This window comes from Belonocnema kinseyi, chromosome 10, assembly GCF_010883055.1.
Source record: "Belonocnema kinseyi isolate 2016_QV_RU_SX_M_011 chromosome 10, B_treatae_v1, whole genome shotgun sequence".
NCBI classification, from domain to species: Eukaryota; Metazoa; Arthropoda; class Insecta; order Hymenoptera; family Cynipidae; genus Belonocnema; species Belonocnema kinseyi.
The window spans coordinates 28,988,997-29,004,930 of NC_046666.1; the positions used below are offsets into that span (position 1 = coordinate 28,988,997).

General features: G+C 31.0%; 1 protein-coding gene across 1 annotated transcript; it reads left to right on the plus strand.

Annotated features, from left to right (window-relative positions):
* Positions 1-596: 596 nt before the first annotated feature.
* LOC117182050 (two pore potassium channel protein sup-9) lies at positions 597-14,611 on the plus strand. Its single transcript, XM_033375073.1, has 5 exons — positions 597-723; positions 4,582-4,737; positions 8,759-8,934; positions 9,510-9,839; positions 14,294-14,611. Exons 1-5 carry the CDS (start codon positions 597-599, stop codon positions 14,609-14,611), a joined length of 1,107 nt encoding a protein of 368 aa, XP_033230964.1.
* The last annotated feature ends 1,323 nt before the right edge of the window (positions 14,612-15,934 follow it).

Sequence of the window (15,934 nt, forward strand, 5' to 3'; positions counted from 1 at the left end):
GAGGGAATACGAGAGGAGAGGGTAGGAGATGATCGAAGAGGAGGGGTTAGGAGGGAAGGAGAGGGGAGAGAAGAGGGTTGGAGATGATAGGAGAGGAGGGTATAGGAGGAAAGGAGAGAGAGGAGGAGATGGGGAGAGAAGGGGAGAAAAATAAAGGGAGGGGCAGAATTAAGCAACTTAATTAGCATCTTAATAGATTTACGTCACTTAGACTCCTAAAATATAATAAATGTTTATAAATCCTGATAAATAAATCTTCAATAATAATTGTTATTATTGTTATTGTTTTAGATGAACGAAAGCGGCATCCCGGAAGAGCTCGCACGCATGACACTTTGAAGAAAAGAATTCGTGAGCCGGGGCTGTAGCAATTGGACGGAGTGCTTATGTGACTGCAAGGGTGTGAGGGTGAAAAATTATTCTGGTGAGAGGGTGTGTATATGAGTGAGAGGGTGAAAGAAATATTGCCTCGTCGTCCGTGTAAAGGGTGCAAAAGAAGAAGGCATCATGGGCCCTGCACCCTTTTTTGTATCCCACTAAGCGATGCAAGTAGTTAGGGCTGAGGCCCTGCTAGTGAGCATGTGGCTCACTAGATAATGAAGAAGCAAAACGTCCGGACCCTATCGTTGATCGTCTGTACGTTCACCTACCTCCTCGTTGGCGCTGCAATCTTCGACGTCCTCGAGTCCGAGACAGAGAAAAGACGCAAAGAAGCTTTGGATGGTAAATTTCTTCAATTATTGTAAAACGGGGCTAAATAGGTTAGTGTGGGGTAAATCGGGACAGTGAGGGGTAAATTGTGACAGTGTGGGGCAAGTGGGACAGTGCGGGGTAAGTGGGGTAGTGTGAATTTAAGTGGGACACCCTACATTTTCCTACTAATGACTTCATTTGTTTTTTAGGTTGGAAAATTAGTGTTCCACTTTACCCCAAGTGTCCCACTAAGTCCTGATCTCGCATACATTCTTTTAAGAAACTGAACTAATTGCAACACACTTTGTTGATATTCTTTTAAAGATATTATAATGGTTGAAAGTCATTCTTACCACACGAAATTATGCATTTTCTGGAATTTTTTAAATCACAATTTTCAAATCAGAAAATTTTAATTATGGACATTTACTGATGAAAGAGAAAATGTTATTTGTGAATGTTTGTTCTATAATAAAAGCATCAACTGTTTTGTAATAGAAATTCTTTGATTTTACAAGATAAGAACATTTAATACAATATTCATGTATGATAAAGAGATATTTAGAATTGATAAAAGCCGAAATAATAATTTAAAACTTGCAAAGATTTTAAAAACTTTAAAGCAAAATGTTGTTTTTTCAGGATATCAAACACAAATTTTAAAAGCTTTTTAAAAATTTAAAAGATTTAAAAAAAATATATAAATTTTCCTAAAATTTGTAGAACAATTTTAATGACTTAATTTTGAAACATAAATTTTAGGAGAATAGTTTCAAAAAATTCAAAAATTTTGAAAAAGAAAAATAGCAGCTTTTATAATTTTTAAAAATATTTTAAAGAAAATGAAAATTTTTCCCTAGATTCCTGGAAAAATTGCAAATGCATTTTAGCATGGAAAAATTAATTTTAAGAGAAGATTGCGAAAGTTTGCAAATTAATTGAAATAATTTTCTTAAATTTTGAAAAAGAATGTGGAAGATTTTAAAGCAAAAATGTGCGATTAAAAAGATTACATAAGGTTCCCTTAAAACTGTTTCAATTTTGCAAAATAACAAAATGAATTAAAAAATAGAAAATATTTCTAAGAATTTTAAAATGTTTGAAGAATTTTTATTGGTTTCAGAAAAATACAGAAATTTCATTGAGATGGCTGGGAAACTGTTCAATGATTATTTATTTGGAAAAATTAAGTTTCAGGAAATTTACAGTATTTGAATAAATTGAGAACAAAATGTAGTTCTTTAGGATTTCTAAAAAGATTCGAAGTTTTTTAAGATTTTTAAAATGTTTCAAGAAGGTAAAAGTATTCTTCTTAAATTACTAGGAAAATTTCAAATAATTTTTTCATTAAAAAAATTAATTTTATGAAAATACACTGAAAAGGTTTTCAAAATTATCGAAAAATAATATTCAAAATTGTAAGACGACTGTTTTAATTTTACAAAATTGTTTTAAAATGCAAGGAAAATTTGAATGATTTTAAAAGATTATTAGAAAGTTTCGTCTCTAAAAAGAAAAAAATACTTAGTTAAGAAATTTCATAGCGGATACAAATTTAGTTTTGATGAGATAATTTAGAAAAAAAGAGTACAAAAACAAAAAGATTGATATCATGCTTTCTCGTGTGACTTGCAGCTTTGTTCTCTCGAGATTTTCCTGAAAGCTTTTCTATTTGATTTCCCCTGAGTAAAAACATTTTATTGAAAAATTCATTTTAAACCTATTGATTTGAACAATTATCGGCCGATTGGATCTTTTTCCTACTTAAAATGTATTGTAATCAGTTTTAGATTCAGATTCCATTTTTGTTTATTTATTTTTCTGTTTAGTTAGCAAGAACAGATTTGAGTAATTATTCAAATTCTAGAAACACTTTAAATAGAAAAATCAACTTGTCTTATTATTTAAAATTTGAAAAATGGGAATTTTAGGACTACTCGACTGTTAATGATAAAAAACAGTCAAATCACCAATAAAGTTCAATAATATTGCCTAATAAGTCTTTCTTAAAAAATCATCTTTTGGGTGGAATGGTGAATTCTTGTTTTGAAAATTTATTTTTATTTTGGAAAATTTATCCTTTTATTTAAGAATTCACATCTGGTTAAAAATGAATTATTTGGTGAACATTTTCTTTTGCTGATAATTCATTTTTTTAACTATAAATGTAACTATTTTATTTTTGTTTGAAAATTGATATTATTTTGTTAAAAATTCATTCTCTTCTTTAAAACGAGCTTAATTTATCTTTTTGCTTTAACATTCAATAATTTAGTTAAAGATATATGTATATAGATTGAAATTCGTTTTTTTTAAAGAATATTGGTTACTGAAAATTTAGATAAACCATTTGTGTTTGAAAATTTATGCTTTATAAGTTAAAAAAACTATTTGGCAAAAAATTCACGTGTTATATTGAATATTTGCCTTTTTGTTCAGAAAATTAATCTTGTTTGTTAAAAATTCATATTTTCAACTTTGGCTTTTTCGCTTGAAAATTTAATTATTTGGTAAAAAAAACTGAAACTGATTCAAATAAAAGCTTTTTGTTAAAAATTTATATTTTTATTTAAAATTTATCTATTTGGATAAAAATTCAATTGTTTTTATGGAAATTCACGTATTTGTGGTAGAAAATAACCTTTTTTTGTTTGTTGAAAAATTTAACAATTGTTCGCGATTAGGCTTTTTTGGTCGAAGATTAAATTGTTTCTTAAAAATCCTTTTTCATTTGTTAAATAATTAATATAATTTTTTAAAGATTCGTCTTTTTGGTTGGAAAATTAAATTTGTTTGTTGAAAAATAAAATTTTTAAATTTGGCTTTTTTGCTTGCGAATTTTACCATTGGGTAAAAAATCAAACAGATCGGTTAAAAATCAGTTTTTTTTATTAAAAATTTATATTTTTGATTGCAATCTTAACTATTTTCTTCAAAATGTTCATATCTTAATTAAAATTGAACTGCTTGATAGAACTGTTTGATTTTGGAAGAACATTTATTTTCTTTGTAAAAATTAAAATTTTTTATTGAAAATGAAACAATTCGTTTGAAAATTAATCTTTTTTGTGTGAATTTGTAAGTTCCTTGTTGAATATTCTTTTTTGATTACAAATCCATTTTTATTTGTAAATTTTACAAATAGTTAAAAATCAACCGTTTATAAGTTGACAATGAACCATTTAGCAGAAAATTCATATATTTCGTTGAAGTTTCGTCCATTTAGTTAGAAAGATAAAAAAGTTTGTTAAAAAAAATCAACTTTCTTGTTAAAAAATCCTATTTTTAGGTTAAGAATTCAACTATTAAGTTACAAATTAAATTTTTTCGTTGAAAATGTAGCTTTCTTATCGAAAATTAGTTTGTATTTTGTTTTTTAAGAATCAATCTTTATTTCAAAATAAGCTTTTTTCAACTGATAACTTGAAACTTCCATTTTTAAATCAAGAATAGGTTTTTATTTGAAAAATCAACTATTTGTTTTAATATCAATCTTCCTAAATTGAAAACTTATCTATTTAGTTAAGGATTACATTATTTTGTGAAAAATTAGTTCTACCTTGTCCAACCCAATTGGTGGAAAATACGTCTTTTGGAAGAAAATTCAACGTTTGTTTAAAACTTAATTTTTTTCGTACAAAAAACCTATTTTCTGTTTTAATATTTACCTCTTATGTTTAAAAATATTATTTAAAACTGAACTATTTTGCTTAAATTCAACATAACTTTTAGAAAGAATTCAGGGATATTTTAGTTTTAAGAAGAGAGAGTTAAAGTTCATATTTGAAGAAGTTAGAATTACAGTGATCTTTTTAATTTATACAACCTGAAATAATGATAAAAGAACATTATGAGGCATATTTGTTTACAATTTTTTTAAACTTTCAGCTATTGAAAGAATGGTCATAAATAAATACAACATAAGCACGGAGGACTACAAGATTATGGAAACCGTGGTATTAAAATATGAACCACACAAGGCTGGTAAGCAGTGGAAGTTCGCTGGAGCGTTTTACTATGCAACCACAGTGCTCACCACTATCGGTAAATTTCATTAAAAACCTACCTTTTCATGTGAAACTTAAATAGAAATATTTATTATATTGGATTTCTTAAATATTTAAAGCCAGAATTTTTTCAACTCCTAGTTAGATTAAGCGGTAGCACCTGGAAATCTTAACTTGGAAGCCCGGGCTCGATTCCTGCTCACGACATTCTTTCCTTATTTTATTTTTCATTCAAGTTTCTTTTTATTCATAATTAAGTATTATATTTATTTAAATTAAGCCTTAATATTGATTTTGTATCACTTTTTCTGAATAAAAATTTTTTTCTTGACTTTATTTGATATTTTCATTCGTTCAGAAAAGATTAGTAATTTTTATTTTTTTTATTTTAAGACGGACTTTTGAAAAACCAGACTGAGCAAAATATTGTTTTCCTTCATTGAGAGACAAGAAATCGAAATTTTAAAAATTAATAATACATTTAAAAATTTCCAAAATAATATTTTCTGTTTAAAATAATTATTTAAACAATTTTAATTCGTTTAGCCGATTTTTCATCTGTTCATCGCGAACATGTTTTATTTTCTGGAATTAATGACACAGTGCTAACATAGGGTAGAAGAACCTTCTTTCAGGGTCTCTTGTTATCTGGTCAAACAGTTGTAAACGCCTCAGTTGCCTTTCGTCTCGAGAGCTGGACGAATTCAACATTTTTTGAATCGTATCTCGGAACTTCCAGCAATGACTCGAGATTTATGTGTTTCATTCGCCTCCGAACCCAGTCCAATGAACTCGTTTCTCGATCCACCCTAAGTTAGAGCAGTAAATTAAGTTTTCAAGCAATCTGCAGTGACGCAGGGAGAGGTAAAAATTTGAACAAAACGATAATCTTACACAAAGGAGAATACAAAATTATTTAAAGTAGGTACCATGCGACAAACAAAGGCTTTCACTGCCTATTGTGAAGTTAATTGAGTATTTTAAGCTGCCGTTCCTCCCAAACTCCTTCCTCATCTACTTCCCCCTCTCGTTACTTCCAACACACTTCTCCTCTCTTCCACTAATCCCTTCTCTTAATCCCATAACTTCTCCTCTTTACCCTCACCTCAATTCTCCTCACTTTATTTTTTCTACTTTCCTCCCTTTAATTTCCTTTACTTCCTCTCTTATTCCTTAGTAACCCCCACATCGTTCCTTTTTACTTCGCCGCCACCCCTCTATCCTAATTTCACTCCAGTCTTATTTTCTTTACTTCTTTATCAAATCTTCCGTTAATTTCCTTACTCACAACCCTCTCACTTTCTCTACTTACTCTACTAACTGTCTCATAATTACCATACTTCCCTAACTTCCCCTACCTAATACTCTCTCACTTCTTCTACTTAACCTTCCATCATTTTTCCTAAGTATCCTTTCTCCTTCTTCCCTCAATTCTTCTACTTACCACAATTGTCTCTCTCCATGTCCTCCGATTTTACCTACTTCTTCTGCTTATCCTACTCACCCTACTCTCATTTCCTCTATTCTACCGGCTTTCCCTTCCCTACTTTTCCTTCCGCATTTCTCATACTTACCCTAATTAGTCTCCCTCTTTTTCCTATGCTTTCGCCTGGTTTCCACACTTTTCATCCCCTCGCTTCTATTACCAACGACCTACTTTTTCTATTTCCCCTCCCATAATTTGACTTTACTGTCTCTATTTTCCCCTCTATTTCTCCTTCCTTATCTACTTTCTTTTCAATTATTTCCCCTTTCATTGTTTCATTACACTTTACCTCTCTTTTTTTCTTACTTCTCTTACTTGCCCAACCATAATTTTTTATCACTTTTCCTTACTTCCTCTACTTTCTTCAAATGATTGCATTTTATTTCACTTTTTTCCCTTTCCTTAGTTCCTCTTAGTTAACTACTTCTCTCGTACCATTTTTCGCTCATAATTTCCCCCCACTTCTCGTATTTTCAATTATCTTCTCTTCTTCTTACCCTTCCATCATTTCACTTCACTTTCCCTGATTTTCCTGTAAACCTTTCTCCTCACTTCACCTTTTTTCCCTCAATTCATTTATGCTCACTCCCTTTACAACCCCTACTATCATTTCCCCTCACTTTCTCTACTTCTTCTCACATAATTTCTTCTTATTCCCCTCACTTTATTTACTTCCTCTCCCATAATTTTTCCGTATTCGCCCTCGCTTACCTACTATCCCTCCAATAATTTCTCCACACTTCACCTCCTTTATGTCCTAACTTTTCCTATTTCCCGGCTATCATTTCACCTGATTCTCCCTTACTTCCTCTACTTTTTTCCTCATAATTTCGCTATTTCTCCTTTCTCCATTCCCCCTTACTTACCTGTTTTCACTTCTTATAATTTTGCTTCTCATAATTTTTTTCACTTCCCCTCTATTTATTGCCCCTTACCACTCTTTCTTCCCCTATCCTCATTTCTCTTCACGTGCCCTAATTGTTCTCTAAACCTTTCTCACACTTCCTCTAATTTCACTTAAATTATTTCTCTTGGCTTCCTTTACTCCCTCTACTACCATTTTCCCTTACTTTCTCTGCTTTTCCTCTCATAATTTCTCCTTAACTTCCCTATCTTTATTTTCGATTAAAAATCCTCACCTTACTTATTCTACTTCACCTCCCCTGTCTTCCCCTTACTATCCCTTCTTTTGATAGAATTTCCATAAATGTTGGAAGAATCGAAAGAAAAACGAAGGATTTTTATTTCAAATGATTAGAGGGATTTTCGAGGATTTTTAAATATTGAAAATGATTTGTAGAGAATTTTAGAGGATAAGATCACATTATATGATATTATATGATATGATATTCCATCTCAAAGACCGTAGTAATTTTAAGTTTTTGAAGGAATTTTAAAAGTTTGCAAACTTGTAAAGACATTATAAAGTAAGATGTTTCAAGGAAGTTCACAATAATTGATGAAGGGATTTAATATTATTTAAAAAATGTCCCGGGATATTAAGAAATAAAAAAAAATCATGTAGGATTCCAAAGAGTTTATTTAGTTTTAAGAGGATTTAAAAATATTTCATTGGTTTCAGACGATTCTAGGATGTTTTAATTTTTATGGGATTTCATAATATATTAGTGGATTTCAAAGAGTTTATTTTGAAGAATTGAGGGATTTTGACGATTCAGAGAGATTTTTACATATCTGAAAGTATTTCTAAAGGTTTTGAATCATTCAAAAAATTGTAGGCTATTTTAGAAAATTTCAATGAATTTCTAATTAGTTTTTATAATTTGAAGGAATATAAAATGATTTCCTATAATTTGAGTGTATTTCTAAAAATTTGTAAAAATTTTTAAGAACTTTTAAAAAGTTCAAAAAATATCGAAGTGTTTCAAATGTTTCAGGGACCAATTCATTTTAAGATTTTACAGAATGTGCAACATTTTTCGGGTCAAGAGAACTTTCTGTCAAAAAATTAAACTTTGCATTTTTTTACAAATACCGCTGGATTTGACAAAATGTCTCCTGCTTTAAAATGAAAAAATATCTCTATGCAAACGATAATTGAAAAAAAGAAAAAATATTTTTTTTGTAAAGTCAACTTTCCCTTGTTTAAATATTCATTTCGGAAATAAGGTCTTATTTAATAGATAAGCCCAATTTTATTATTTAAACAAAAAAATTGAAAGAAATTTTTTTTTTAAATTACTCAAGTAGATTGACACCGAGCTTGGTGGTACATTCTTTAGATAATTTATTTGACAGAAAAAACTTCTCAAAAATGAATAAATGCAATAATTTTTTAATAAAATTTTCCTTAAGTGAAATGTTTGGCAATCTGTGATTTATCAACTAAAAAACAAGTAGCCAAAGATTAATAAAAGTGGATCAGGTGAAGGTCTAGTTTTTTTGAGCCCAGCATTGAATCCACCTCATGTTACTTAAAAAATAAAACCCTTGAAAAGCGTCATCAGACAATATTTGATAAAGGCTTTTAACATTTTTTATAATAAAAGATGTAATAAGTAGCTTGTTACTAAGGCCTTAGAAGCTCGTTAAAAGAGATTTATTTTTTCAGGTTACGGACACTCGACGCCAAATACGATAAGCGGGAAGCTCTTTACAATGTTCTACGCGATCGTCGGAATACCATTGGGCCTCGTGATGTTCCAGAGTATAGGAGAACGGGTGAACAAGTTTTCCTCGGTCGTAATACGCAATGTTAAGCGGATTCTCAACTGCAAGGACATTCAGGTGAAGTGCATTGCCTAGAAACTCGAAATTGACTTAATTACTCTAACAATTTCTAAAATACGAGTAGAAGGGCTTTCAACCAAACTTGATTATAAAACCGACAGCATTTATACCTCACAAAAACTTAACTACAAGCTAAAATAAATTTATTTTCAAACATATTTGATAAACTTTATTATAAATTGTACTTTTATGTGAAGCACTGAAGGAACATTTACCCTCCATATTGCGGTCTATTTGTATATTTTACTGTTTGATATTGAATTTTTAATGTTGAAGTTCTTATGATTACTTGATGAATTAATTTACGGTTTAATTCAGAACGTTTAATTTAAAAAAGAAGTCAGAATCCCTTTTTAACTAAGACCAAAGACAGAATTATGTGTAAACATATTCGATAAAGATGAAAGCAAACTAAAGTGTTCATTAAATCACTAAAACATGCTTTACCCTCCATATTTCCGCCTTGCTGATTACACATCAAGACTTTCCCCTCAATTTTGTATACTGAGATTTTTTTAAATTAATAAAACTTGTCTCAGAAAAAAATTTAATCATATTTCGGTATTGCTTAGGCCTCGGAAATCAACCTAATTTGTGTGGTGACGACCCTTTCGATCCTGACCATCGCAGGCGGTGCCACCGCATTCTCTAGTTATGAGGGCTGGTCCTACTTTGACTCTGTCTACTATTGCTTCATCACCTTAACTACCATTGGGTTTGGTGATATGGTAGCTTTGCAGAAAAATAGGGCACTAGAAGAAAAACCTGAGTATGTCATGTTCGCTCTGATCTTTATTCTCTTTGGACTGGCCATCGTGGCTGCTTCGTTGAATCTTCTGGTGCTCAGATTCGTAACGATGAATACAGAGGATGAGAAAAGAGACGAAGCTGAAGCTCTGCAGGTGAAATCATTTTATTTTTATTTCCTAAATCTTTAGAAATCTTTTTTTTTCTATCTGGGAAGAATGGAATCATCTTTTTCGATTTTTCTTTCATCTTTCTTATTAACTATCAAAATTCACCATGACGCCTCTTTATCCATATGAATCCTCCAGTTATCCATGTGAATCTTCCTACATTTCTTTATCTTCCGAAAGTTTCACCTATTTTCATCAATGTCATTCTGATCAACAAATCACACAATTAGTCAGTCTCTATATCCCAATCTTTACGTCTTTTCGTGTCAATTTTTCTCTATCTTTTTCCTATCTAATCAAATATTTTCGTATTTTTGTATCTCTCTGCAGAAATACCTCTCCCCTTGAATTCCAGTCATTTTATTCAAATCTATCTTTATATTTATACATATAAATACTTTGCGATATAGGTTGAAATCTGTAGTGACCATTATTTATTTGAATTCACCTCCAATCTACCTATGTTTTCCCGCCACCCATCCAAAAGATAGAAAAAGATTGCTTAAGATAGGTGGAGAAAAAAGTTGAATTGAAAGACTGAGATCAAAAAGGATAGATATGAGTAAGGACGAGGATACTTGATAGAAATACTCAAATTCAAGACTGTTAGAGTGATTTATATCATCAAAAAGATAGGAAAGGATTTATCCGGAAAAGAAGAAAAGTACTAAAAATAATAAGCTGAATTTTGGGTTTCCAAATTAATAGAAAGGGATAGATATGATGGACTGAGATTCAAAGAGCTAAGAGTGATGTTCATAATAGAGGGATAAAAAAACATTAACGTGAAAAGGAAGGAAAGGACTAAAAAACATAAACAGAATTTTTTGATTGTCAAATAGATAGAAATGGATATATGTGGATATGGCGCGAATAGTCTTAAAAAGCAAGACGGGGATTCAATAGGATATGGGCGATTTATATTACAGAAAAGATGAAAAAGGATTGACGTGGTTAAGTGAATAATTGGAGGATATTTGATAGAAATTGATAAAAAGAATGATATGCGAGGGGATGAGAGCGATTTATACTGCAGAAGGGATTGAAAAGGATTGATGTGGATATGAGGATAGGGATTAAAAAAAAACTTAGCGGGATATAATATTGTCAAATGGAGACTGGGATTAAAAAGGATAAGGAGGATTTATATTGGTGAGGAAATAGAAAAGGATTTAAATTGATCAAAAATAAAAAGGATAAAAATAAACTGTACATAAATGATAAAGTATATTGCAAAGTAGATAGAAAAAGATTGATATGTATACGTGGAGGATAATGGATACTGAATAGATGCAGATATACTTTGAGAAAATAAAACTGATTGTAAATATACTAAGGGTGATTTATATTACAGAAAGGGTACAAAATGATTCATGAGAACAGGAAAATAGGGATTGAAAAACTTGAAAAGTGTCTTAGATTACCGAACGAATAGAGAAAGATATACGTGTATAGGCGGATGATAGAGGTGAATAGAAAAAGACTATGACGAAAAACTATATGGGTGGTTAAAAACTGGAGAGGAGATTGGAAAATATAAATGGGGATAGGACGATAGGTTTTCTGCAAAGATAGCAGGGATTTTGGGTTGGCAAATGATAACAAAAGTATAGAATTGGATAACGGGCAGATCGACCTGTAAAGCATAAGACGGGAATTAAAAAATAAGGGTGACTTGTATGGCGAAAGAGATAGAAAAGGACGTAAATTTAAAACCGAATGGTAAGCAAAATTTTTTATTTCCTAATGGATAGAAAAGGATTGAAATATATAAGCGCTTGATAGACTTAGATAGAACAATAGCAATAAGCAAGGGATGGACACGTTTTAGAATAAGACTGGTATTTGAAAGGAGAAGAGGAATTCATTTTGCATCATTGATAAAAAATGTTTAGTTGGATAGGAGTTGGAAAGGATAAGCAGAATTTTAGATTGCCTAATGGTTAAAAAGGGATGGACATGGATAATCAGGTGATAGACTTGGACAGAATAAGAATCATTAAAGATAGAAGAAGGGATAGAAAAGGATTTACGTTGACTAAGATGCAGAAGGCGATGATAGGGGCTTTTATTCTGATTTTATTTTGATAATCAAGTGATCAATTTAGATAGAATAATACTAGGATTCAACAGGATATGATTTATATTGTAGAAGAAATGGACATAAATTTTCGTGGATAGAAATACAGGAATTGAGAATGATAAGAAGGTTTAACGTCATAAAATGTTGAGAAATTGATAGATATGAAAAAGGGAGGATATACTGTATGTATCAAGATATACTTGTATAGCAAAAATCTGAAGTTCAAAAGGCTTAGGGTGATTTCTATTAAAGAAAAGATATAACATAATTTATATGTATTAGAAGATAGGAATTGCAAATGATGACAAGAGTTTTAGATTGCTCAACGGATGGAAAAGATAGACTTGAAAAAGGTGAGAATAGTACAAACAGTTGTGGATAATTTGTGGATAGACTTGGATAGAAAGCCTAAGATTCAAGGGGCTGAGAGTGATTTGGATTCGGAAAGGATTATAAAAAAATTACGTGGTTAAAAAGAAATGTTTTGGAAAAGCTAAGAAGAATTTTAAATTGAAAATTTATTAAGAAAGAATGGATGTGGATAAGAGTGTTCTAGATTTGGATAATGGGCTGATAGACTCGCATAAATCAAAACCAGGAGTTAAAATATTAAGGGCGATTTATAATGCAGAAGTTATAGGAAAGGTTTAAGTAGATTTTTAAATCGTTTAATGAATAGAAACAGATAGACATGAATAAGTGGGGGATGGACTTGAATAGAAAGATTGGAAATATAAAGTTAAGTCTGATTAAATATTAAATAAGAGTAAAACAACACGTCAATCAGCGGAAGATATTAAAGGATAGATTAGAATATGTGATCGGTTAATAGACTTAAATAGGATTAGTCCGGGGTTCAACAGGACAGGGGTGACTTATGTGGCGGAAATGATAAAAAAGAATGCATGTGGATAAGAAAATTGAGATTAAAAAAGATAAGATGGATTTTTATATTGTGTAATGAATGGTGAAAAACATATTTGAATAATATGATGATTGACTAGGTGACAAAAAGCCTGGGCTACAAAAAGGTATTATTATTATTATTATTATTATCAATTATATTGTAGAATGAATAGAAATGAATTTATGTGGATAGGAAGGTAGGGATTAAAATGCTTAAACAGGGTTTTTGATTGCAAAAAAGAGAGCGAAAAATATGAATGCGGAGAAGCTGAGAATAGTAAAGGATAGTTGTGGGTAAGTGGACTGGTGTTCAAGGGGCGAAAAGTGTTTTTTATTGTAGAAGAGATAGAAATGAATTTCAATATACAAGATGATAGGAATAGAAAAAGATAAAAAGGTTTTAAGTTGCCAAATAGAATGGAAAGGATAGAATTGAATTAGCGGATAATGAGCTTAAAAATAATTAGATAGGGATTTAAAATTATAGAGATAATTTACGTTGAAGAAGGAATAGAAAATTAATTTCGATTATAAGATAGAGATTTAAAAGTACGATAAGGATTTTAGGTGGCAAAATAAATAGAAAGAGATATAGGTAGATAACCAAGTGATCATAATAGATCAAAGGTGAATAGACTGGGAAAGCAATACTTGGATTTAATATTATAAGTAATATTTTTATTTCGAAAGAGATAAAATCAGATTTAAATGGATAGGAAGATAGTGATTGAAAAAGATAAACAAAATTTTTGATTTCGAAGGGGATGGATAAAAAAGAACGTGGATGAGCTAGTTATAGACTTGGATAGTTAAGACTGGGATTCAAAGGATAAGAGCTATTTATATTGTAGAAGGGACAGAACAGAATTTACATTGATGGAGATTGAAAAGAATAAGAAGATTTTCTGATTGTCTAAGGGATAGAAAAGGACAGACATGGATAAGCGAGAGATAGACCCCCGATAGAAAGACTTAGGTCCGAAGGATAGAAGTGATTAAGAATTGAAGAAGAGATGAAAAAAAAAGTTTTACGATAGGTAGAGTATAGAAAATGATAGATTTGTATAAGTGATGGATAGACATGGGTAGAAAGACTGAAATTTAAGAGACAATGAGCGATATAGATTGCAGGAGAGATCGAAAAGGATTCACTTAGATAGTTGTTGAAACATATTAGCAGAAATTTGTACTGCCTAGCTGATCGAAAAGAATAGACATGGATAACGCATGAATAGACTTGTATAGACTTAGATAGACTTGGATATACTTGTATAGACTTGGGTAGACTTCAAGATACATGGGTAGACTGTTGTAGAATTGAATAATATATAAATAGACTTAGAAATACTTTGAATAAAAGGGACAAAAGCGATTTGTATTGATAATGAGTAGCAGTAACAGACAACAGCATCCATTCAAAAATGATAATGAACAAACATCTGATTTTCAGGCTGCTCAGGGTGCGGTGCGACTGGAGGGCGACGTGATAACGGCGAACGGCTCGATATTATCGGGTCACTTGGGTAATCAGGGTGACACTATCTCCTTGGACGACGACGGAGCGTCGGTCTGCAGCTGTCGATGCAGCGGTTTTTACAAGAAACGACGGAGACCGCGCTTTACTGTTCGTCGCTCGCCCGGAAAGATATCACATCTGCTTCCGATGCAGCAACTTCCGTCTCTGAACGACAGAAACGACCTTCGGCCTCCGCCCTTAACGCCACTCTTGCAGCTTCCCCCGATATACCAGCACAGGGCCAGCATCTAACGATGTCCGAATTACCCATATGTACCAATTAATACCAATCGTGACGAGCTTCTGTCTAATCTTACGTAGGAAAAAAGTACATTCAGAGAAACAAATATTCAAGTGAAGGAGAGAGAAGTGTGATCACTAAGGATGTGAAATTTCGTGAAATAGAACGAGTAGATAAGCTAAAGGTGTTTCTACTTCTAAATTTCCCACTTTACCAAAATCAAGACCGTTCTACAACTTGAGTGGTTCGTGTCCGTGCTAAGTTTCTAGAAAGTTCTGGACGCCATCAATTTGTAATATATTCTAGAAACTTAGCATAGACACAAACCACTTGAACTGTGAAATGCCCTCGATGTCGGTAAGATAGGAATTTATAATTAGAAACCTCCTTACTTTTTTACAAAAGCGGCTACTAGATAAAATGAAATCCGTTAATTTCTACTCATTTTTATAAGATTCAGACACTACAAAACAGATGGAAAGGCTTTTATTTGATTTTAAAAGTTAAACGGGACATTACCAGGAAAATATTATTTTAAATCATATACATGTTCTTACAGTAAATTCCAGTTGATCAGTTCGTTCCCGAAATTGAATCAAATTGATATGCAATGCTTTTATACATATTTCGGAGTTTTCATTTGATAAGAAAATTGCGGATTTGAATAATCCGATTTTCAAAGATTAATTGCCTGTAATGAATTTTTATGAATACTAACTGTCGGGTGTCAATTGTTATGAAAAATGTAAATTTTAAAACTATTTAAAAAAATTCTCGACTTTATTTAAACAAAAAATCAGCAAGTTTTGACGAATATTTTGAGCAGGAAAGTCAAATAATATCTTGAAGGTAAAAAAATAATTTCCAGAGGTACAGAAATTTTCAGTCCTATATGGGATAATTAGGATTTATCTTCCGGCCTGAAATAAGAAAATTTGCAACCATTTCATCTTGGACCTAGAAATTTGTATGTCCATTTTTTTCTTGTTCTAATTTGTTTTCAACTATTTTAGTTAAAAATTCATATTTTCAGTTGAAAAATTCATCTCTGGTTGAAAATGCAATAATAATAAATAAAGTTATTCTTCTTAGTGGGAAATTTTTTAGTGTAAATTCATATTTTAGGGTTGAAATTTTTCATCTTAACCTAAAGTTTTTCTACTGAAAATTATCTACTTTTGTTTGAAAATCAACTTTTAATTGATGATTTACCAATTTAGTTAAAAAGTATTCTATTTGGTTGAAAACTTTGATATTTCTTTGGGAATTCGCGTTTATACCAAAATAATTTATTTAACTAAAAACGAACAAAAAAATAAGGAGAAAGAATCGGC